This window comes from Cololabis saira, chromosome 22, assembly GCF_033807715.1.
Source record: "Cololabis saira isolate AMF1-May2022 chromosome 22, fColSai1.1, whole genome shotgun sequence".
Taxonomy (NCBI): Eukaryota; Metazoa; Chordata; class Actinopteri; order Beloniformes; family Belonidae; genus Cololabis; species Cololabis saira.
This window is the reverse complement of record NC_084608.1, coordinates 10,912,219-10,937,878: the sequence shown is the minus strand read 5'-3', so window position 1 is coordinate 10,937,878 and position 25,660 is coordinate 10,912,219. Positions and strand designations below refer to the sequence as shown.

Here is a 25,660-nt window from a genome sequence, read left to right as displayed (position 1 = left end):
AAAGTTCTCCAGTTGACACCTCACGCTCACTTGTTAAACCCATGTGCACTCAGGTTTTGAGGAAAGAGGGTTACTTGTCTGGCTCAAGTATATGCACATATTCCAGAGTTATGTCGACATTTATTGGTCTGGAAAATGTTGCCACATGGATGAACTGAGAAGCTGCCGTGTGAGAATGAAGAGTAACGGAACGCAGCAGCTGCAGATTGAGAAGTTGAAGCGGTGATTATTACTCCTTCAGCTGCAGAGTCATGCATCATCATTTACAGCCATTACAGCAATATCCTTGCAGATTAAAGAACTTTCTTTTTTTTCCGGGCTTTGTAAAAAACTTTAATTTTATTCGAAAAAAACACAAATACACAACATCTGGTCTTTTGCTGTTAATTTGATCAGAAAAAAGTCAACATAAGTCTTGCAAAGAGAAAAACTTTAATCTCAGGCTTCAGCCTCATTCCCCATCCCTATAACTTATTCAAACCCTTTGTTTTGTTTTATTCCATTTTATTTTCTTACTCATTATACATTGACACAAATGCACATCTGGGCTCCTTGTCTTTTCGTGGCATCTGACAGTTATTTCAAATCTCTCACTAATAGTTTTCTATCTCCTTCTTAATACATTTCTCTTTTTGCTTTAGTTAACCATAAAAAATAGAAACTTGGAATTCAAAATCTCTTACACGACACACATAGTACACTTAATGGTATTATAAGACAAAAAGCCTTGGGAAATGTGGCCACGGAGACGAAGCCCTGTATCATGGGTATGGGAGTAATATTTAGCATTTAATACTTTCTGATCAGTGCAAGGCATGAATCGGAGAGGAGCTTGCACACACTGAAACCTGCCTAATGGATAATGTTCAGGCCATGGCACAGTATGTTCAATGTGTCCAATTCTGGTAAGTCTCCGCTTCAATATTTCATGATCCACTGTTTTAAAAGCCTTAGAAAGATCGATAAAAAGCACTGACCAGTGTTGTTTGCTGCCAGAAAGACTCAAAGAGATGATTTGTGACTTTGAAGATCACTGGAGTCGTACTGTCCCCTGATTCCAAAGCCTGATGGACAGTCCGATAGGATTATGTTTGAGATAGAAACCTGTTTTTAATTGGTCATTTACAAGAAATAACTTAAACTTAACAAAAAGAAACTGTGGAGTCGAGCACTTAAAAAAAAAACAACAAAAAAAACAGAAGCAACAAAGGCATATCGCAGTAAAGGCAATTTCATCAGAGTACAACAACACATTAAAAAGACATGTCTCAGGTGCTGCATTAAAATCAGAGGCTAGCTTTAAAAGTTACAGCTGCAGATTATCTGGAGTGTCTCTGTGTGTCTAATGTCTTTGAGTCTGAGAGCCTTATGCACCTCCGAAGCTGTGGCTCAATTAAAACTGTGTTTGTGAATCACTCCGGGAGTGTGGGAGCAACCATCTCATGTGCAATATTCACACCGGAAATAAGGACCAGATGCACTCAAATGCTTGTTAAAATATCTTAGCATCTTGGCTTTATCAGAGATTTTTTCAGATCTTAACAATGCATGAAGCTCCATGCCATTATTATTTCCAGCAAAGAGTTGAGTAGCTCTCCAAAATTGTAAGAGGATTATGAAGATTGCCTGAAGTGTCTGTAAAGTAGTAAAAGCAGCCAATCTTCGATGTGATTGGTTTTCTTTGCTTTTTCCCATCGCTAAGTAACATTCATGAAGTAGACTCATGTCATGAGCAGACATTACTTCAGCTGTGAACTCTGTGTTTTTAACAGACTGTGCTTGTCAAAAACGTCATTAAAACCATCCAGATTTTGCTCAGATCAGCTGTACTGTAAAAACAACAAAACTGTTTTCAATGAAAGTTTGACATCACTGTAAAGAATAAGCCAACATTTGATTTTAGACATCTTTTTCTGACTGTTTAGACACCAAGGTGGTCATCAATTACACAGTCTGAAGCAGGAGCAGTTGTGTACTTATGATGACTTTTAATCTGCGTTAAATTAATTAATAATGGCTTTCTTGGCACTTTGAACTGGGTCCAATCAGGCTGCCAGCACTTGGAAGGAGGTTTAGGAAGTTATGTTAAACACTGATCAGAGACTGGTTTTGATTGGTCTCCATTTAGGTGTTCGATGGGACACCTATTACTATTTGAAATGAGAAGACCAGGTGTCAAGATGCTGGTTTCTCCAGTATGACATCCTAGACAAACTACTGGAAATACAAAAATTGGACAAGTTAATCTTCTGCAATAAAGCCCTCCTCTAGACATTTGGGAAATCTGGGAGATCAGTTATCTGCAGAAGAAGAGGTGAAAACCATGAGAATGTATTCTGCTATTAGTAAAACATCCTGACAGCATCCATGTTTGGGGTTCTTCTCATCCAAAGGAGTTGGGTTCACTTACAGCTCTATCTAAAACACCTACTGGAGAATGGTATCAAAATACCATCCAGGAATAAGCTTTCCCAACAATTTAGGAGCAGGTTGGTCACCCATGTTACAAGGTAGCAGGGATGGCATAATAACTCTGAGATCATGGTCTTGAAGTTTTGGACCCTCGACCAGGAAACTGTAGATTTTATTCCCATGAAGAACTTTTGGTCAATCCTCACGAAGGCAGCAAGAGAACAAACAGTAAATTACAAATTTTACAAATTGCTGTCAACTCAGGACGCAAGATCTGATCTCCAGTAATCGATATTTGGTTCAGAAATATATGAATGCTTAAAAAGATCTCTTGGTATACCCACAAAACATGTGAAAAAAACGTGATCTAATAATACTGAGGCAGGAAGGATGATTGTGTCGCTGCTAAAACACACAGCAAGTCCTATATAAATGTTACATCCATGAAAGCAGATGTCTCTGTTAGATTTGTTTAGTGACGCTTCTAACAAAAGGGATGCTATTTGCATCTGTTGAATGTACCATTGATAAACTGCAAACATTTAAATAAATGAAACGAAGGTCAGTCCTTAGTTGGGTCATCATGAGGGTTGAAAGCAGTCGAATAACTGTTTGGGTTCGATTGTGTTTTCGTAAAATGAAAATCAGAAGAACAATTTAATACCTAGGTAGAAAATAAAGGGATATGTCCTGTAGGGCCATGACCCTGATCAGATGGAATATGTGACCAGTGTTTGAAAAAAGAAAATCAGGGACAGAGGTAATATGAAACCCAGCACGCACGCGCGCGCACACACACACACACACACACACACAGACACAGACACAATCATATAACACAGAAACATGCCAGTGGAGCAGTGCTGTGGGGTAAAATAGATAAAATATCAAATCCTGAAGATGAACCTCCCCGGTTGCCGTCTAGCGGTGAGCCAGATCCTCCAGCATGGACGGGGAGATCAGCGATAATCCGGGCTTCAGCTTGCCAGATGGTCCAAGTACACCTTGTGATCGCGGCGCCACCGACTGCACAGTGGGTGTGTTGCCTGACACGTTGGCCTTGGACCAGACCTTTAACTCTCATCATTTCAAGTTGTAAAAATGTGTTGTGAATGTGATAAGCTAACAGCTCCAAGATTTTGATTTTTTACAAAGCAAGGAAGAGTTGTTTTCACAGCTCCTCTTCAGATTTGTCCTGATACGTAGAGACAGTCTGCTTTTATATCCCTATAGAGAACATATGGCAACACAGCGCTAGCGCTCTGAATATATTATGGTGTGGCATGACACGCCAGCATGACGAACCCTTCACTGCCCTTCTCAAGGCAGAAAACACAAACTATGTGTGGTATACTTCCAGCGTCCACTTAAATGGGACTTTTTAGTGATTATTGTAATTGGAAAGTGCCTACTGAAGTTCTCTGGAAGTGAAGTCTGCTCGGGGGAGAGCTTTATTTTCAGAGTGGGAGTGGGGCCGGCTGGGAGCCGGAGAGAGAACATTAAGCCTTTTCTGAAGTCAAATGGATTCAAATGGGTCAGATTTCACAGTTTGATCTGTTTTCAATTACTGGATAGACTTGTACAGGGGGAAAATGCAGAAAAATGTAAGTCCATGGAGGCAGCAGGTATAGAGCAACAGGGAGAGAGGAGGAGATTAGAAAATTGGAACGGGAGACGTAGGGAAATAAAGCGAGTCTGAGGAGAGTGTAGTCCCAGCGAAACAATTGGATTAAACAAAGAAGGCAGCGAAGTCCGTGTTTGATAAATTGTCTGTTTATTTAGCTTTTGCTGTGAATGGAGCGGGGTGTGATGACAAGTCGCCTCCTCTCTCTGCGTCTCGGTGTCCTTCGCCATGGGGTCAGGCTCTCTTGGCTCGAGCGCTGAGCGCATTCAGGAGGCGCAATTGGCCTTTTGTTGCCAAAGGGTGGGACACCTTGCCGATCCTAATGGCTTTCACAGCTGGGCCTCCCCCGGCTCCCTCTGTCATCAACTTTCATCCAACATCAAAAAGACACACCTTCCACTCGGCTGCTCTCGTGTTTCGCCCCCAGAGGAAATCAGACTCCTGGCTTCTCATAAAGCTCCTGGCTATCACTCTGCCCCCCAATACCTGATAGTTTTCCCAGTACGTTCCTACGGACTGCATGTGAAGTGACATGTTCTGACGCACTCCAGGAAACCTCGGGAATCTAAGAGGGAATCATCATCGCTGTCAAAGCAGTGGCCCAAGTTCACCAGTGGCATCATTGTTTTTTTGGGGCTAAGCGAAACACTTGCCCTGGAATCACCGGTATCAGACATAAAGATTTATTGCCAACTGTTGGACATTATGTGGAATTCTTTAAAGATGTCTTTTTTTCTTTACTTTTTCCCCTTTTCCCAACAATTTCACAAACTAATCTGTGAAGAATAGACGAGCAAAAGTCACAGCCACGGCTAGGGATGGGCGGTATGGACTAAAAAATGTATCACGATAATTTCTGGCATTTATCCCGATAACGATAAAAATGGCGATAAAATAAATACCAATTCAACTCCACCTTTGTAAATCTATCTCGCTCTCAGATCTGCCATGTTTGTTACACAAAAACCTCATCAATGGGAATTTATCCTTCCTTCCTTCCTTCCTTCCTTCCTTCCTTCCTTCCTTCCTTCCTTCCTTCCTTCCTTCCTTCCTTCTTCCCATCCTCTTTTCTCCCTTCCTTCCTTCCTTCCTTCCTTCCTTCCTTCCTTCCTTCCTTCCTTCCTTCCTTCCTTCCTTCCTTCCTTCCTTCCTTCCTTCCTTCCCTCCTTCCTTCCTTCCTCCCATCCTCTTTTATCCCTTCCTTCCTTCCTTCCTTCCTTCCTTCCTTTCTTCTTCCCATCCTCTTTTCTCCCTTCCTTCTTTCCTTCCTTCCTTCCTTCCTTCCTTCCTTCCTTCCTTCCTTCCTTCTTCCCATCCTCTTTTCTCCCTTCCTTCCTTCCTTCCTTCCTTCCTTCCTTCCTTCCTTCCTTCCTTCCATAAATCAGCTTTACACAAAAACGTCATCAACAGGAATTTATCGTTTTTACCGCAAGATGACAAATTCTTATCGTGAGGAATTTTTTTGACGGTATATCGTGAACGGTAAAATATCGCCCATTCCTAGCCACGGCTAGTACGAGACAGTCCTGGATGCTTCCAGTAGGGACATTTTTAGGGAAGTGGCTAAGCTTTTGTCTTAATAAAGTCACATTTGGATATCCAGCAGATGCATGGTAACATTTATTTTTAGTCTGGTCGTATTCCTTCTCCTCCAGGTCTGTCGTTGTTAACATTTAGCCGCGAAGTGTTCACTTGTTACATAAGCGGCGCTCGGGTATCAGCAGTCACTAAAAACAACTTTCTTTATTAATAACTACACTTGTGAGGCAGGGACCATTTCAAATATGTTCTTGTTTTATGTCCCATGTGGCCACAATGGGAAGTAGAGAGCACATTCCACTTTAAAAAACAAGAAGTTGGACCCGGTTACTTTAAAAGATAGCTTTAACTTAACTGTAGCAGATAAAAAAGAGAAAAGAAAAGCTGCACTGACGACTGCTGGTGCTTCTCTGCGTGAAGTGCCCCAGCGTGTGTCTTTTTCACTTTCCCAACAAGATATTTTGTCTGTCCCCTCTCAGGACCACTGGTTTTGGCGGGTGAGAGACAACGCTGTGATGCCAGAATACCCCATGCTCATCAGTGTTTTCTGGAGGGGCCTGCCCGCCAAGATAGATGCAGTCTACGAGAACAGCGACAGCAAGTTCGTCTTCTTCAAAGGTAGGCTCATGTTCTCACCACCATCACTTCTCCAACACAGACAGAACTTCAAACTGCTTTGATCTTGAAGCCCAATGCAAATATTGTGTGTATATACAATCTTTTTTTTTTTTGTTTTTACATTACATTCATGTTATCTCTCTTGTGTGGCGTTAAGCCACAGCAGATTTTCAATAGAGATCTGTTTACATGAGCACCCTGGAACTTTCTGCTTTTTTAAAGCTGGGAGCTCATACCTCTTTAATATCCTGCACATATTATCTAAGTATGTTTTATATTTAGACGCCAAAAGGGGGTTTAGATCGGCAGTGATTGTTGTATGTTATAGTGCTCACTCAAAGTGCTGCCTTGATCTTATCTTTGTATGCGTTAAGTGCAAATCTGGAAGAGATTAACGGAGCCTTTCGCTTGGTTCAGAGATCCAACATAATCCAGCGATTGTGACTGTAAATAATGTGTAGATCGTAGCGTTGCTAATACCAATATGTTTAGGATAAATCGTGATCTGCAGCTAAGCATCATTAGTGTGGGTTTCTCTTTGTCGCCGCGTGTTCCAGGATGCTTCGCCGCTTAATCTCTGTGTTTGTCGACGCCTGATTTCGATTTTTATAGCTTTTCTAAAAAAAATGTGTTGAGATATTCAGATTTTTTGCAAAGCTAGCCTCAAAACACGCAGCTGTAAAGCCAATTATTTCTGATGCTAAAAGCTCACTTAAAGAAAACATGGAACGTGGGAGTTTTGTATTTGCATACGCTTCAGAGAGGAAGAGACGAGTGGGAGACAGGCAGGGAGATAAGAGCGGTGATGCAAGGAGACGTAGTTAAGCTATGAAAGTCTGCCGGGATCAAAACTACAAATCCTCTCTTAAAGCCGTTTCTGTCTTCAACACCGAACGTTTCCTGGAAGCGCAGGCCGCTGATTGCACATGCATCACAAGCCCTGCGAGTTTGATTTCCCTGCCTCGTCCCGCGCTCTGCCCACCACCAGCACCGGGTAGATTTAGAAACTGCATTCTAACACAATGTCACTTCTCATTTGATCTTGCACAGCTGATTTCCCAGAAGGCTTTATTCTGTCTGTCCCCATTTTGGCAGAAAAAAAAAAAATTGGGAAGAAAGTTGGTTAGAAAGCAGAGGCCCCTCCCTAACCAGCTGCTTTAAATATCCTCACACAGTTCTGCTCTGCAGGATTTCTCTTTTCTTTTTTCTTTTTCTACATAAATGCACAATGGAGCGTAGAAAGTAGTTTTTCCCCGAGGTCACGACTCGGACACTGATAAGTTTAGTGTACTTAAAGCATCGCAGAGCAGGTCAGAAAGCAGACACCCCTGATGTACGTTAGAAGCAGATTCAGCACGTGCTGTTCCCTCCCACGATAAAACCCAGAGCCAGTTTTAGTCAGTCTTTCCGAGCTGCTGCTCTTCTCAGGCGGTCGATATCCAAGTCTACGAGCTACACAGGAAATCTCTATGCAACGGTGGAATCACATCTGTTTGTTAATCAGCCTCACCCTCCTTACAGAATGGCCATTCAGAGCCGAACGGCAGCGCGCAGGCAGATTTTCAAGACTTACCCTTTATACGCAGAGCTAATTGATTAGCCTAAATCACAGGGATGGTAGCTGTATTATGAGTTGATAATGAATAAATTGAATTACATTTAGGCTTTTGCAGGATTACTGGCTACAATAATGTAAATGTTCCTTCTACGTTTTACAATTCAATCAAAGTTTTATTATTATTATTATTATGTGGGATACTAGAGACAGAGCTGCTCTCTTCATTTACATCATGCAGGCATGTCTAAGAGTGTAATATTTCATATTAAACCTGAAGTGAAGCTCAAACTGGGCCGGTATGTTTGCCAATATTAGCCTGCAGGCCACATAAATTACCTTTTTTACATAATTTGTCTCCCACAATAAAAAAAAAAGCCTTGTTTGTATCATCTGACTTCATTTCTCTTTGAACATCGGCCAAGCTCACGCCACTGACTGTGACACGCTCAGTACCAGCGTCGTATTTCTGTCCATAATAAATAGAAGAAAAAGAAAATGGGAAAACAACAACATTGAAACGAAAAAGATTTCTTCAGGATCATTTTTGGGTAAATGTATATCACTTTGAGCTTTTCCTTCCATTTTTTGTTTTAGTCAGAGTACTTGACATGTCAGCCCATAGTGATCACCTGATTTTAAGTTACAAGAAGCCAGGACGTCAGATTGTTGCCTGACATGATGGTTTTATTCTCTAAACTGTAGCTTGCAGCTGTCAGGTTTAACCTCCACGAGTCGACTGAAACTAACTTTTTAGCAAACTTTTTGTTCCCACGCATTTGTTAAAATATCTATTAGGGGTCTGTGTATCTAAATGCATCCAAAAGAATAAAATGTGAACACCAAGTATTTCCATTCGTTGATGAGCTTGAATAAGAGGCAGTGACAGGTTTTTGTTGCATCATCAAGCTCTTCAAGATCAATATTACTACACAAAATCATGGATGGAGATGTTTTTTTTTGTAAATGTATACTAGGGCTGTTCGATTTTGCCCAAAAATAAAATCGCAATTTTTTTCTCTCAAAATCCGATTTTCGATTACGATTATGATTATTTTGTGAATTGACAAAAGGCAAAGAAATTATTTCAAATATGCTGTTTTTTATTGAACATTTGCCCCATTGGGCTTTAAGTGCAAACTTTGCTCTTATTAAACCAAAAATGAATGAATAAAGTGCAAAACTCTGTAAAATAAGTTTAAAAAAAGTTTAAAAAAATATAATAAAATATAAAGTATTATCTCTGAAAAAAAAATCAGCAAATCAGCACTTGCAAACATACAGTAAGTTATATTTCCAATTAAATAAAACAAGACATTTTCTAATTAAACTAAACTGGGTCTTTGCATGCTAAATAATAATGCAACCCATGAAGGAGGTAGAGGTGTGTAATGTCACTCATTACATTTGCTATTCACATTTGCAAGTTTTTTGCAAGGAACACGAGCCGGTCTACGGCATCTGGCTTGAGGGATGCCCGGTGGCATGTTACAACGCCCCCTCCTACACTAAAGAGCCTCTCCCATGGGGCACTTGTCGCAGGTATTGAGAGGTATTTCCATCAATCATTAATATGGTATCAATCATTAATATGTGTGCAGACAAGGTAAAAAAAAAAAAAAAAAAAAAAAAAGTGAAAAATCGATTTTACGATTTTCACGTTTTAACATCGTTCTAATTACATAATCGCGATTACGATTTAAAATCGATTAATCGAACAGCCCTAATGTATACATATATAAAATAAAGAATCCATATATTTAATGCTTCACATTTGTGCCATCACGTGGCTCCATCTGGATGTCTTTAGTTCAACGTCCTTTGTTTCACCATCTTCCTCTTCTGAAACTAGTCCTTATTTGCGAACATTGGATCTGGCTGAGGACTGCAGCAGCGATAAACACCCACTTTACTGCTCTGTCAATCCAAAGGCAAGTCTGTCTCTCTTATATTTTGGGCATTTTTTCCTTATATTGGATGGTTTTAAGAGGAGAGAAACTGACTGCAGCTGAGATCAAAAGGAAGTGAACGCTTATCAAAACCCCACGACCACAGTTTTAACATGTGGAAGAAGTCAAAGTCTGACAGGCCCGACAACTTTCATGAACTCTGTGGTGCAAGCCAGTCTGTTGGAAAACCCTTTGATTTGTGTTGCACGTGAAGGCGAGACTATATTGTGATAGTTGCTGTTCATGCTCTCTGCGTCTGCGGTTTCAAAAACAATCTGTGCCGAAGTTCCACCGCAGGGTCACAGCGGGGTTGTGGGTGTGAAACACACCTAAGTAGTCAAATGAACACGCGCGGCTCGTTCTGTCCTCATATTTGTGTGTGGCCTTACAAAGGAGGAGATGCCTTTTCTTTTTTTTTTTCTTTCTAAAAACAGATTTTCATCCTCCGTCACACTTTTCATCGAATGTCGAGGGCAGGCGGTGGATTAGCGGCTGCTTGCAGATGCCGGCGCCACCGCCACATCAAAGCAGACCTCACAGCCCCGAAGACGACGCTCCGCTTTAATGTGGAGGCTGATTCAAGTCTACTCCACTTTGCAAACGAAAACTTGAGAAATAACGGAGAATCCCGTTTTTAATATGGGACAAAGCGGGAGTGAACCGGTGATTTAGAGTTGTTCATGAAATCAGCTTGACCTCATCCTTTTTTAAGGGGGGGATGGAGGAGTATTAATCTCAGGGCGTGGTGCACGGGTTGGTGTGTCGGGGCCAGAGGAAGCACGCACGACCCACGGCGAGTGGAGAACTGTAAGAGCGAGACATTAAATGACAGGAATTTCCTTTCCAGGACGAGGCCGCGCAGACCTCTCGTTCTTACTTTACACCTTGTCCTCCGGTTCCTTCCCTTTCTCTTTCTGGAAAGTTTAAACGCTTAGTTGACATTAAATGTCAGTCTCGTGACCTTTTATTTACAAATTATACATGATCCTGGCGGGGATCATGCCTGCTTTTATTTCCACCCATTTCCAGCATTTGTTAAAGAGAAGTGTGCACGTCATCTAAAAGCTGAGTTTGCAAAAGCTCCACAAGTCTAAAGAGGAGTAGAGACGCCACACCTTTCTGCACACAGCTTTCTGATTGATTGTGTTTGCTTTGGCCAATAAAGGTTTTTTTCTCTTAAAACTATGGAGTGAGAAAGTGGTTTTAGATCATTACACGTGTTGTAATATTGCTGATTTATTTCACTTTTTGCCTGCAATGACTCACCTGCTTTATCTTTGTTTGGGTTTTCCTGTTAATTTATGCCCCAAAAACAGTTTATTATCATATTTATAGTCTTTCAGAATAAAAAGAATGTCCTCTGCCTTTATCAGTCAAAGGTTTTTAGTTTCCTTGTTCATCTGTTGCACACACCTCCCTCTTGGTACACCCCACACCTCCACCTCTGGTGAAGAAATGCATTTCCCGGGGTCATGCTGTGTCAAAAACACACCGTTTCATCTCATTGCTCCGCTGGAAGAAGGGCAAAGGGAGAAAAATTGAGAAAAAGCAAACCAATGAAGCACAAAGACGTTAAAATGATTAAAAGACGGAGCTTATTTCATGCCGCTTTTGTAATTCAGCAACATCATCACATCCTCCCGAGTACAGACCCAGCGTCTAATAGCATGATTGAGCGCTTAACCAGCTCAGTTCAACAACTTGTCACCAGGTCTGTGTGCTGTTTTAAATCAGGGAAGCATCACAAGTGAGACAAGATAACAATTTATTATCCACGGTTTGTAGATCATAAATATACTTGTCTGTGTAAATCTCCCCCCGGTGCATACGTCGCTCCTGGAGTCAGATCCTCGCTGCTACTTGTCCTTCTTGTTATAAATGTTTCTATTTTTTATTTTTTTTTCCCTGATGCAGGAAAGCAGTTCTGGGTATTTAAGGACACGGTGATGCAGCCTGGGTACCCAAAGGACATCACCCAGTTTGGCCACGGTATGCCGGCTCAGAGCATCGAGACAGCTGTGTGGTGGGAGGACGTAGGGAAGACCTACTTCTTTAAAGGGGACAGGTGCGTACGAGGAGGAGGAGGAGGAGGAGGAGGAGGAGGAAAACTCGCCCGAAAAAGATTGAAATTAGATGTGCTTTAAGAAGTAAAAACAGTTTATGGAGGCATAAAATACAAGTTCACAGTAGGGCTGGGCGATATATCGGGATTTTAATATATATCGATATATTTTCAAACGCGATATGGTACGAGACAATATCGTTTATACCGATTAAAAAATTATTATTTTTTTTTTTTATGATTTTGATATAGCTTATTTTGTGACAAATTGACTTGAATGTTTTATTTGAGATTTGCACAAATGTTTTGTTATTTCCACAACTGTCAACCTCAGTGGAAAAGTCTGCCCGTTACTGTCTACATTGTATTAATTGCGCAGTGTATTTTAATTTAATTGTTATGCAGGAAAGGGATATTTGTTTTATTTTATTCAAGAAGCATTTTTATTCTACATATGCAGGCAGTTTATTTCATTTGTTTTATACATTTTGATATTGTGCAGACCTCTGTTAATAAAGGAACCTGTGTGACATTTGGCACGAGGCTTTGAATTAAAACTGACAAAAATGAAAATATATATATATATATATATATATATATATATATATATATATATATATATATATATATATATATATATATATATATATATAATGCTTTGGGGGAAACCCCAATTATGGCACAGAAAAAATATCGATATATATCGAGTATCGCCATTTAGCTAGAAAATATCGAGATATGACTTTTGGTCCATATTGCCCAGCCCTAGTTCACAGGATACATTAAGAAGACGGGTTGTGTGTGAAACATGGTTGCACAAGACTGGGGTTGAGTTTCCATCCAATAATGTCCTTTTTTCATTTGAAAGCCTTGAACTGCAGATATCGTTGCCCAAGAACATTCCGTTTGATGTAGTCGCAGTAGGAGTCGGGGTGGTTTTTCACCTTTTGTTCCTGGACATTAGTTGTGAGCCTGCAGCTCAGAGTTGTACCTGGAAAAATAAACACTAATCGGTTAGATTGACTTAATTTTACCTCACTTCAGTTCAATAATACTGTATTAGTCCCTGAAGGGAAATTACAGCATTAATTACATGATTTACAACCATTTAAGCAAAAACTGTTAGGAGAAAGTGGACAAGGTGGTTAATTTAGGGGTGAAGCTGCCCTTTACTCCCAGATTAGTAGGAATAAATCTGCCGTTTAAAGGTTTAAAAGGCTGATCATTTGTTCTTCTCCAGCTACTGGCGCTACAACGAGGAGATGAGGACCATGGACCCCGGCTACCCCAAGCCCATCACGGTGTGGAAGGGCGTGCCTGAGTCACCACAGGGGGCCTTTTTCGACAAAGCCAACGGTACGATCCGTCCAGCCCTCCGATCCGGCAGCGACTGCACGACTCGTGCAGCCCGCGGTATTGATTTCAGCCGCTCACCGGCGCATGCCGCGTGGGACACAAACCAGGGTAGCATTGATTGAAATCTGCCCCAGTTACGCACCGGTTCTTTGTGGGCAGTATGCTTTCATGCATGCAACACCGAGAGAAATAGACCATGTTTGTTCATTCAAATCGATACATTTATTCAGAAATATCCTTTTTTTTGGTTGTTTTGTGATTTTTCTGCCGAGAGCCAAATATTTCATTGCGACTCCATCCTGCTCAGTGTGCCGTAAGACCTAGTTGGAGCAGATCTGTGGAAAGTAGAAAGCATAAGACCGGCCACCGGGCCCTTATTCCGGTTCAAATCCAACTGGCCCTCGTCGGCGGGATCTCCAGAGCCTTAGGAGATCACACATAAACCAATCACACGGTGCGGTGAGGGAGGAAAACGCCTTTGATTGGATGAAATACCAGGTGGGTTTGGGTAGGACTCTGGCGGTAACACAGTTGGAAAAAAGCAGAGCAGGTGGCGCCGAACGCTCGGCCCATCTGTGCCGGGATGGGCTGCCAGATCTGTTGCTGGGCACATCTCCTGCGGAGGCCAGGTGGAGCAGGCATCAATCAGAGCGTGAAGGATGGATTGGTATTCAAAGGAGTGACCGGTGCTGGCATTTTCTGCTCACGTATGCGTCGGCTTGCCTTCATAGCCGGCTTGTGGAGTCTGAGCATGAAGTGGCACGTTCACAGCATTGACCCAGATAACCAGGCGTGATTGAGGAGGCATGATCTCCAGGCCTCAGGGCAACGTTGACCCGACTCTAACCCATAATAGCTCAGCCCTTCTGTCTTCCCCTCAACCCTCCCCCCTCTCTGTCTCTTAATGCTCCTTATTGTCGGAGTGCATGTTTATTATCTTCTGAATCTGTTCTTCCCTCAAGAAAACAAGCAGAAAAGCGCCTAGACCGACTCGTGCTTCACTACGTACACGCTGACCCGCGTTAAGAGCAAGTTAAACACATTTGTAACGCATGTAAAATGCTTAGATTTGAATACTTGCCCCAGTTGAATATTAAGTTAGCCAGATGACCTATTTTAGCTCCACATTTCCTCGTTTCTGTCGCCGTCAGAAGTTGCTTTTCCTCGACATAGTTAGCTCCTGGAACAAAGGAGCAGCAGCACGAGCTTCCACCTCAGACGTCCTTTGAGATGCACCAGCTGTTTCCAGTTAGCCAGCATGGTTAGCCTTCAAAGCCGCGCCGACACTTAAACATGCACGGTGTGTTAACTTCAGCTCTTTATTTCTTCACAGCGTTTGATCTTCCTGTCTCTTTTCTGAGATGAATCTTTTAGAAGGTATCCCCTCGCTCCTTCACTTCCTCCTCCAGAAACATCTCCACCTAACAAGCGTCTCAAGAAGCTCCGGCCTTCCTTAGAAAATTACCTTTCTTCCCTCTTCTTCCCGTAGAAGTGTGTGCATGAATAATACACCGCAGCACACGGTGGACAAAGGGAAGTTTTTGAGTTCTAGAGTAACTTTTCTGTTTTAGTTTTTGCATGTTTTAGTCCTGCAGGTCAGTCATCAGCCGGCTACTGACGACTGCTGTTGGACTAGTGACTGACCTGCTAATGGGTGACAGCCTCCTGTCAACAACACCGTCCCTCTTTCTGTTTGAGAAGCAGCTTATTTCTCTGACTTTTCCTGCACGGCTGTGCGGTTTGGCTCCTGCTCCAGTGTGTTTTTGCTTTTATGACCAATATAATTGGTCCTGGGGGACAATTGGAGACATCTCGGCAGAGAAGCAGCAGAAATAGGAACAATAGATCAGCAGCAGCAGCAGCACAGCACAACCCCACCTTCTGGAAATATTCAGATGTGCTTCGTTTCCCTTGCTGTTGGGTTACCTTCACTTTAACACAATATACATTATTAATAATGTTATTATTTTTTGCTAAGAGTTGAGTCAACTTTGTTTGAGACTTTTGACCTTGAACTGAGTAAATAACTGCAAAACCAAACACTGGTTAGCAGACAAAGCCAGTCACTTGTTTTTGGGGGGGATTATATTGTGGATAGTGTGTTTTCCTGGTGTTTAAAAGAAAGAAAGGACACCTGGACCACAGAGAGAATAGAGCTTTAAGTTGCTAAACTCTTTCTTTTGTCTACATTAATCCTTAAATGAGACACTTCCAACACTTTACCTGCTAGAGACAAGATTGTTCATCAGTTCTCGCTTCCACGGAAACACGAGTGGAGGAGTTTCACAAATGTGATCAAATGAACGAGTGACAGACACGGATATTGACACATGGAAGTTTCAACGGAGCAGAAATGATGAAACAAAATATCTTTTTCCTTAAAAATGACTCTTTATTAAAGGAGCTTGAGGCAGGATTTATGAAAAAAATGCGTATACGTTTTAAGTTTTCTAGTAATAATGTCAGATGAAGCGTTCCAAACCAAAAAGAATGAGCCCTCTAGTGTATCTCTCCGTTGCCTTGAACAGGCTGTGTGCTGCAAAATGTGCTGCAATTCGGAGGCCGAATTTCCCGCGCTGTCCTGCGGATGTGACGTCAAATGACGCTGCATGCGCGTTCTCCCCGTTCTCCCGTGCCGGCTTCGCTGTTGGCTGCAGGAACCCCGACGGCCGTCGTGGCGCTAATGAGTCTCATTTCTTATTCTTGCCTCAAGCTCCTTTCAATCAGTTTTCGTCTGCATATAAAAATGGACAGAAATTGCCAGAAACTGGCCTAGTAAATGTAAGATTCAGGTGCTGACAGTAAAAACGATTTAAGATATTCTCTGGAGTTTTTTTTAAATTGAAAAACTTCAACTTAATCCTCGTGTTTCTTGCCTCTGCCCCTCAGGTTTTACCTACTTCTACAAGGGGAAGGAGTACTGGAAGTTCAACAACCACCTGCTGCGGGTGGAGCCGGGCTACCCGCGCTCCATCCTCAAGGACTTCATGGGGTGCGAGCTGCGGCGCATCGACCCGGGCCGCCCGCCGGCCGACGACGGCAACACGGACGTGGTGATCGAGCTGGACAACGAGGCCAACACGGTGAAGGCCATCGCCATCGTCATCCCGTCGGTGCTGGCGCTGTGCATGCTGGTGCTGGTCTACACCGTGGTGCAGTTCAAGAGGAAGGGCCCGCCACGCCACATACTGTACTGCAAACGCTCCATGCAGGAATGGGTCTGAACCTTTGGTGGGAGGAGAGGAAGGGGGCGAGGATGAGAGGAGAAGCTGGAGAAGAAGAGGAGGAGAACAGCCCTCACCTTCGCCGAGAGGAGGACGGCTGACGTCGGACTGGTTTTAAGAACACGGCCAAGTCTCCTCCGCTCGGGCGGTCCCACGCCTTCGTTCCTCACGAACATCCAGACACTCTGACTGTGATCCGTCAAACAAAAAATTAGCGCTGACTCCGTTACCCCCCAGCCTTTTTAACAAACAGGGGAGCAGAGCGGTTCTTAACCGGGATGGACCGTCGGTCCCAGTGCAGAAAAAAACAAACAGACTTCAAAAGAACAAAAAAGAAAACATAAAAAACAAAAATCAGGAGGGTCAGCATCACTTTGTATGTCTGAAATTTGACTTCCTTTTTCCTTCCTCTTTTATTTCTCTGCCCGTCTGCTTTTAGTCAGAGGGAGGACTTTCAGGGGGATGCGCACTTTTCCCGCAGGGCACGGCATCGCCATCCGTCATATCAAGTTGTTGGTGGAACAACAGTTTTCTTATTCCCGGACCGAGTGCCCGTCCCTCATGCCCTTCTCATCCCAAAAAAGAGAAAAGAAGAAAACTTGAGCTTATCACTCTACCACGTCATCAACCCCCTTTGGTTTTTTTATTACTCATTTTAATTTCTGATTTTAAACATTTGAATTAATTTCAGAGAAGAGGTCCTCACTGTTCCCTTTAACACTCCTGAGACCAAACTAAACCAAGTGAAATTATTTTATCTCCAAAGAGGGTTTTTGCCTTTTTTTATCTTCTTTGTTTTTGTTTTGTTTTTTTTTCTTCTCTCTTCAGTTCATCCTCTTTCCCTTCTCTGGATCCTTGCAGCGATTAGGAGTCAGGGAGCTCTGACTGTTGTGGCAGTCTGTTTGAGACACAGGGGCCAAATTATTCTGCAATATTTTTACTCGCCTTAATTATACAGTAGATCATACTTCTCGTGCTTGGTTTTGCTGTTCCTGGTGGTTCTTTTGTTTTTCTTTTTTTTAAATTGTATATTGCTTTTCATTTTTGTTTGTTTGTTGAAGAAGCTTAAATAAGTGCTTCTTGTGATCGGTATTTTCTTGATTTTATTACGTTACCCAGAATCCTCAGCACTGGCTTGCTGAGCCGTTCTGGTCAGAATAAACAATAAGATCCGCCTGTATTGAGAGTAACGACTTGTATTGTTGGAAGGTTCTGGAGTAAAGCCACTATTTTTGTGTGTTTTTAAGATGTATGTTACTGTTGCTTTTTTTTATTATTTCCTTTTGACAAAAACCAGACTAACGCAAGCTTGTTTTCTGTCCACATTTCCATCGGTTTTAAGAGCAGTCGACGTGTGCATCCAGGACGGTTGTTCTGTGTGGTCACATGTGAACTAACGTACCACTTTTCAACAGAAAAACCCATCGACTGCCTTGTCCGAGAGCTTTGCAGTTCTCAGAACGCTCTCGCTCCACTTCAAAGCGAGACAGAAGTCAAGATCAGTGCCTGTGTCAGCGTGCATGCGAGGATTTACCCTGCAGGTTCTCCTCAACACGGCTTCGGGACCGCCTCAGACACCGAGGACCACCTTTTTTTTGCTCGAAAATTTGAAGTTTGCATCAATTATTGTACTTTTCCCCTTTCCGGGTACAATTAAGTCTAAAATGACCACAAAAAAAAAAAGAGTGGAATATTTGCAAATCTGAAAAAATCTGATGGACCATTTCTAAGTCAAATTGTCCTCAACCAGCCGCTAGTAAACCAGCATTGTCCTCACTGTCTTGGCAAACGGTTTTTGAATGTGAGTTTGCTGTCATGATCACGTACTGTTTTTTTAAGTTTTTTTTTCTTTTTTTTTTCATGTTTTCTGGTCAAAACGAACTGGACGTGTCACAATGACTTCTTTGTGTAAGACTCTGGGACAACTGAAAAACATGTCCTGTCTGAACGAATAAATTGATCAATATATGGTGAAGAGCTGCCTCCAAGCTGTCTGCTCATCTTTTGACTTCTGTGCAGTGTTTGCATGCTGGGTACGGGTTTCTGTCGACCACCTCACCCGTCGCTGGGAGACTTCACAGTCGTAGGTGATGACGTGACTAACCACTCGCTCTGGGATAATCCTCTCTGTTCAAACGGGTCTGGTTCCCTCTCATTCCATCAATTCCTCCAGGACGTAACACGCCAAGCCAGTCGCAGCAGGGGTGGGCTTTAAAACGAGGGCTCATGCAGGAGAGGCTACAAATCAAAACAACCAATGTGGGTAATAACAGCGTGGATCTTAGCGTTTCTACTACAGAACCAAGAACAGTCCTCTTTACTCCATTTCCAATGTTTTCTATTGATGCATCTATCACTCAGCCTACGTCACATGCTTCCAATCTACTACTACTACGGTCCGTGTAGGCTACTTCACGGCCATCCGTTTTTTGTTTTGAAATGACAAAATAAAAATAGAGAAATAATCCGTTTCCCTTTTTCTTTTTTTTTGTTTTGATAACAAAAAACGGAAAACGGATCGTTATCCATTATCCGTTATCCGTTATCCTGCTGTCTTTTATTCCTTTTGTAGACAGATATCCAGTCATCATTTTTCGGCCAAAAGATTTTCCAGTATGGGGGGGGCAGTATGTTAGAGTTCAGTACATGTTATTGATTGGACGCTGCTTTTTTTTTTACGCTGCAGCTGAACGGACTGTCACAACATCACTGCAGTTTCGTGACGGAGTGAAGACAGATTACAGATTAAACTCATGTTTCACTCCCAGGTTTCATATTTGATTTATTTTCTGTTTCAACATTAAAAAAATCTAAAACTGTTAATTTTCAATCTGATCAACAAAAGAACCAGAAACAACTTTCTTCATTTATTAGATTTTCAAACACATCAATGAAATAATGTGGATAACGGATAATGGATCCGTTTCCGTTTTTCGTTTTTTATTATCAAAACAAAAAACGGGAAACGGATTATTTTGGATTATTTCTCTATTTTTATTTTGTTATTTCAAAACAAAAAAACCGATGGCCGCGAAGTACACAGACCTACTACTGTCATTTAGCAGACGCTTTTATCCAAAGCGACTTACATCTGAGAGAACAAGGCAAGCAAGAAATCCCATACAGTAGGAGGTCCAGCTGGATCAGTGCTGGTCAGACTGCTGTCAGTCCAGTAGGACAGAGGTGCTGCCAGGCCAGTGCTGGAATTTATGTATTTATTTATTTTTTATTTTCGCCCAACCCAACAGTCCCTTTTATACATGAAAGCTATGTCTAAAAAGACACCATTGTGTGATCGTCCTGCAAAGAGCTGGATCTTCTAACTAATTATGATGAGCAGAGAAGTTTATTAAATGCAGAAGTGCTCCTTAAAGAACTGAGTCTTTAACTTGCTCTTAAAAAAAGGAACACACCCTGCAGATGAGACAGAGTTTGGTACTGAGCAGTGTCTCCCAACCTGGGGTCCGGGCCCCCCCTAGGGGGGCGTCAGAGATCTCTGGGGGGGTGCAAAACTTTGTCTGCTTTGAGGATATGCAGTTGTAAAAATTATATTTACACATGTTAAATAAATAAAAAATCATAATAACACACCTAATGGAATACAGTAATCCAAGTCTGTAAAAACCCACTTGAAAATATATTTTGGTCATTTTAAAATACTAAGTTATTTATCAGGATAAAAACTTAAAAACGTATTATTATATCATTCAACATTTAATCATACTACTACTCTGACAGGTTGTTAAAGGAAAAATGTTAAAAAATGTTGCTCTCATATTAAAAGAGACATTTTTCAGAAATATTTTTATGTCCTTGCAATTATTTTTTGTGTGTATTTTATACATTGGTGACACAAAAGGAAGGTGAGAAAAACAAAGTACAGGGTAAACCAAAGAGAAATGTATCAAAAAAACATAATTAATGCTCATTTTTTCAATTAAAGGTTTGTAACGAATCACTTTACTCTTTTGCTGCTAGTCCGTACGGGTCGGGGGGCCCGACTGGTCTTAGACACAAGTAGGGGCGGAACAAGGAAAAAAGTTGGGAACCACTGGTCATTCCACCATCGGAGAACAACGGAGGAGAAGAGTCTGGCTACTGATTTCACGCCACATTGTGGTGGAAGCACCAGACATCTTTCACTGGCGGAGCTGTGGAGAGGGAGTGTAGCTCTGGATGAAGGAGTGATAACAAACTGATTTGTTATATGTCCTGTCGAATGACGCCCATACGCAGTGTCTCCTGCGTCCGTGGCTACAGCCTCATTGACTACGTTTACATGCAGTCAAAATTCGGGTTATTGCTAATATTCCGGTTACTGAAACATTCATAATATTCCGTTTACATGCGTGAGCAAACAGGGTTATCCCTGTTTACATGGTAATTCATCATTCAGGATATCCCCGTCAAACCAGCGACGCATGGAGAACGTGATGACGCAATTACCGTCATTTCCGCTTCTTCCTGTATCCAAATTCAAAACAAATGCTGCTTCGCGCAACTTTTCGATCACCTTCTTGTAAATCTCACTATCCCGGTACTTTCTACCGTCTACAAATGCAGAAATGTTCATATCCTTCATTACATTTATGAAGTGATTAGTCTCCTCCTGGTCTTGTTTCTCCGTGCTTATAAGAACTTCCTGGACTCAAAAGACCAAGATTCCTTGTGAACAGAGCATGCACAGAAAACAAATTCATGTTCTGTTTGGTCGGGATATTCCGTTAAGCGTTTACATGACCGAATATTCGGGTTTTAAAAGGAGTAACCCAGGGGTCATATTCGGGTTTTTAAAAACCGGAATATGAGCAAATGCGGGTTATTCAAAGGGGTTATTGGTGTTTACATGACCGTGCAAATTCGGGTTATTGCTAATATTCGGGTTTTAAAAGGGTTATTGAGTGCATGTAAACACAGTCACTGAAATCCTCCTCATCATCTTGCTCTTGTTCAATGTTCACATCACATTCCCTCCCAAACATACATCAAACTGGCGCGAAGGCCTAAACCACCATTTCTTACTCCCAGAGATTTGACTTTTCCGTCCAGAAGTTAAAGAGTTGTTAGATTCATGGTGGGAAAATAATCGATAAATAAAATGCGTGAGCTCACTGGTCCTCCGTTAACGTGTGCTGTCGTGTTTCTGGGTGGCACGATAAAAACCCGCTCTTTAGATGTACGATCCCAGAGGTGCAGCGCTGGCATTTACCGCGGGCCCAACGTGAAATAGGAGCCGCGTGGTGTTTATTCTAGCTTTGCTGGGACACATTTGACATACAGTTACTGACAACACACTGGGTGAGGTCAGGCCAGTTTACTGACTGTGGTCACTGTGTGTGTGTGTGTGTGTGTGTGTGTGTGTGTGTGTGTGTGTGTGTGTGTGTGTGTGTGTGTGTGTGTGTGTGTGTGTGTGTGTGTGCGTGTGTGTGAGATCAAATTGCACTCCTAGGGCTAACGCTTTTCATCACAGGACTGTTCAATGGTAAAATTGCCTCTTTGCTTTCAGACAAAGGCATTAGCGGTGTGCTATGTTTAGATCTGGTGCTTTTTCCTCATTGTCTGCACAGCCTCCGTCCCTGTAAATACACACTTGACGTGGGCGTCCGTGCGCCTGCTAGTGTGCTCCTCACATGGGTTCTTTATGCAATATATTCTGTGCTACCATGTAAGCAGTTTAGCCTCTTTTGCTTCACTCGTGTTCATCCACACAAAATAGTGCTCAGTGGGCGTTTCTGAAAAGCTCTGATTGTTTTCTCTGAGAGTGCATCTCTCTCTCTCTCTGTTTTTGTCGTTCAGATACCGACTATGTGAAAACTTTTTTTGCGGGATGCACAAGGCTGTGAGTGTATTAGCTACATGACGAAGGCCTCTCCCCCCGCGCGGTCCCAGCAGCCCCTTCTGCGCCCGTCGGGGGGAAACGGTGCTGAAGTGGCCGGGAGTCTTTTTCCACGGTGGTACTATTTTTGTCAGCGCTCCTCTTCCTGCTCCTGCTGTCATTGGCTCCAAACTTGAATCATTAAACAGGAGCAGAAGTCATACATTTTAATTTAACTCGAGTCCTACAGAGCTCAGCTCGATGGCCCTTCATCGTAGCGGGGGTTGTTATCACAGCTGAACGGGGCTCGTTGGAAGTGCAAGGGGGTCGGCCCGTTCGCCTCAGACAGGTGAAAGAGGTTAAAACTCATTAATGAGGCACAGTAGAGGGCAGTGGATATTTACTTGGACTGTTTCTCAGCCGGGAGGCCAGCCGATCATCTGTAACCAGTAGTGGCTTCGTATCGGGATTCTTTCTGCTATTGGTTGTAGGATCAATGCGTCCAATCTAAAATTCATGTTTTGCGTGTGACATGTCCTCTTCTCTCCATCTTTCAGCTCAATTGCTGTCAAAACTGATCGTTCAGCTGTGTCTAAGAGGCAGAGCGCGTCCCTCAACATTCATTTATTCTACATGAAAAGCTGTCTCCGTTAGTTTGAAGTCCTTGATGAGGACAAAGATCCCTGCGTTCAGACTTCGTCCTCCCACACAACAATGCAGCCACCTAAACATGAATAATTAAAGGCCAAGTATCTAAAGTTAGGTTTCAGAACCATAAAAAAAAAACCTCAATAAGAGTGCTCGTCGACAACTTTTTTGTGCACCAAGCAAGCACAAAGACATCACTTGAAAGGAGGGTTTGTGTGCAACACAGGACCTCCTGGGGCTACTTTGACTTCTTTTACAAGTCCCAAATGTTTTTGTGACATCTTATCTTATGAAAAAGGCCGTTTTGAACAAAACATGCATTTTGCCGGACGTACAGCACCATTTTAAGGTTTAAAGTGCGACAAAATTTCACCTCCAGTGTGAAAAAGGTGAGCGTTGAGCAGATGTTGGTGACCCCCGGCTCTCCAGCAGGAGCACTTCAGTCACGTTGCTGAGCCCCAAAGTAGCGGCTTTTCAATGTCTTTTCACTAAATCAGCTATTAAACATTAATCCGATAATTTTATTGGTTCTAGTTTATACGTAGCCAACAAACACTGCACCAGAACTAATCAACTATGTTACTGATACATTACTCTTCACATAATACAGATAAGTCCTAAGTCAGAGCTGTTGGATAGCTGGACGTCAGACTCACTGATAGCTGGCATGAGTGGCCGGTTGATGTACAGTAGTTAAAGGGGACCTATTATGGCATCTAATTCCTATTTTAAACGGGCCTTGAATGTCTTAAAAACAAGCTTTTGATTGTTTTTGCTAAATAAATTAGAAATTCAGCCTCTGAGCCATGTCTTTATCTTCCCATTCTCTAACCTCATTCTCTATGAGGGATTCTGAGTGTGCAGGGCTATGATAATGAGGCTCTGTGCTGATTGGCTGCCTGAATGACGCGATACACCGCTACGAAAAAATGGCAGAAGCTCCGGCCGGCGGAGTTACACCGTGTCATAACTGCATGTGATGCGAGCGAGCGTCAGCGACAAAATCAATTCCATTGCTTTATTTTCTATTGGACTGTCCTAACTGGCCGACGCGGCGCCGTTTTGAGCTGAACATTTGTCGGATGCCCTGCTTCTATTTTCTTCCTGTCACTGGAGGGAGATGGACAGAGAGCGTCCACGACGTGATAGTCGGACGCTCATGCAGTTACAAGGTTTTATAGTTGTGGGCGTAGTTTGCATTTTGGTTACATAATGGAAATGCGCAGAATCTTATTGGCTCGTAGATCCACATCACACTGGACGGCTCATCTGGGCGGCTGTACAGACACTGCAGAATTTGGTTACTTTCCTCCTTCTCTGAGTTGGCAGGCTGAGGGGAGACCACTTTATATATATTAAAGCAAGAAAAAACCTGTTTTTCATAATAGGTCCCCTTTAAATATTTCACACTCACCGACATGTACCATCAAGTGTTGTACTGAAACAGAAAATATGAAAGCAGCCATTTTCATTGGCCGAACATAAGACTTACTGCAATCTTCACCAAGCAGCAAACTCTCTAAATTAAAATGTAACTTTTTAAAGTTTCCTATAATCAACACATGTATACGCTCAAGATTTCTCAGCCAGTCTTTTCTGTTTGCTAATAATTATGCTTGATCTCGTAGTGATGTTTTACCCTAAACCAAGCTGTTGCAACATAAACCTAACCAAACATTAAACCGAATAAAAGTATAATCATTATAATAATTAATAATGATGAGAGACTGAAACTGGTGTGTTACCACCTTCAGTCCAAAATGAAGACAAAGTAATGATCAGAGTGAAATCTGCTTGTTTTTTTTCTTAAAAAAAAACCCCAAGCATTTACTCATAACGTCTGTTGCAAAACAGCTGCTCGCCAGTTTTAACCGTTTTATTTGTTGGCTGGAGGGTGTGCAGGTGGAAAAATATGATGCCTCTCCTCCAGGGAACCCCAGCTGATCGCTCATCTGATGTTTGTTTTAGATTTTGTTCATGATTTTTTTTGTTCCACCCACTGTTTGGTTGGGTTTAGGCACCCGAAGCACTTGGTTTAGTTTAGGCATAGAAAAAACACGGCATACTTAAACATGTGAAACCTACTGCTGAGTCATCACATTGAAGAGTCCAACTAAACAATTTAGTAATTTATTTGTATAATTATTGTTCATTTCACCACATTTCTCTCAGACCGGCTGAAATGAATCAAGAAAAGTAAGTCAGACTGGACAAAAATATGGACAAAATAACGCCAGTTCAGTTAGCTAGCAAATAAAGAAGTTTGCTTTTCCCAACACGTGTCTTCATGTTTGCCTTCATGGGAAAACTTGGCAAGAATGATGACAGCAACGACGGCAGGGATGATGATGGCAGAGCTTTCTGAAACCTCATTTGAGCTGTCAGAAGTTTGGTGGGCACTCTGATTACACACACTTACAAAACATGTTCATAGATCTATACTAGACTGTCTCTGCATTGTTCTTCTGTCATTGTCTATCTTTGGAAGCAGCACTTTGTCGTTCAATAAACACATTGAAAACAATGTTCCCATGCATCCGTGTCTGGTTCGTGACACGATCTTGACTCCTCGCCCTGCCCTGCAGGAATACAGTCAAGCTTGCAGAGTTTCCACTCAGCTGGATAACCAAGGTTCAAAGACGCTCAAGGAACTTTTTTTGAACTTTTCCTTGTACTTGTTCCACTATGAAGTAGCTTTGCCTCGGATTTATGATTTTATTCACCAATGGTATACATTCACAGTTTGATCATATGTCTGCCTTTCATGTCAGTCGTTCTACATTTACCCACTTCTTTAAAGATGTGCAGAGCCCCGCTGTGATTTTTTTTTCTTTGTATATGGCTTGTGACAGATTAAA

The 25,660-nt window shown here is 42.2% G+C and overlaps 1 protein-coding gene across 2 annotated transcripts in view; it reads left to right on the top strand.

Moving 5' to 3' along the window:
* LOC133423710 (matrix metalloproteinase-16-like) overlaps positions 1–18,314 on the top strand; it is an 84,942-nt gene extending 66,628 nt beyond the window's left edge. For both annotated transcript variants that reach the window (XM_061714021.1, XM_061714020.1), the window contains 4 exons: positions 6,055–6,193; positions 11,612–11,762; positions 13,000–13,115; positions 16,005–18,314. In XM_061714021.1, the coding sequence (XP_061570005.1) occupies positions 6,055–6,193; positions 11,612–11,762; positions 13,000–13,115; positions 16,005–16,339 (741 nt within the window). In that variant the 3' untranslated portion in view covers positions 16,340–18,314. The remainder of the gene's footprint in view (positions 1–6,054; positions 6,194–11,611; positions 11,763–12,999; positions 13,116–16,004) is intronic.
* The last annotated feature ends 7,346 nt before the right edge of the window (positions 18,315–25,660 follow it).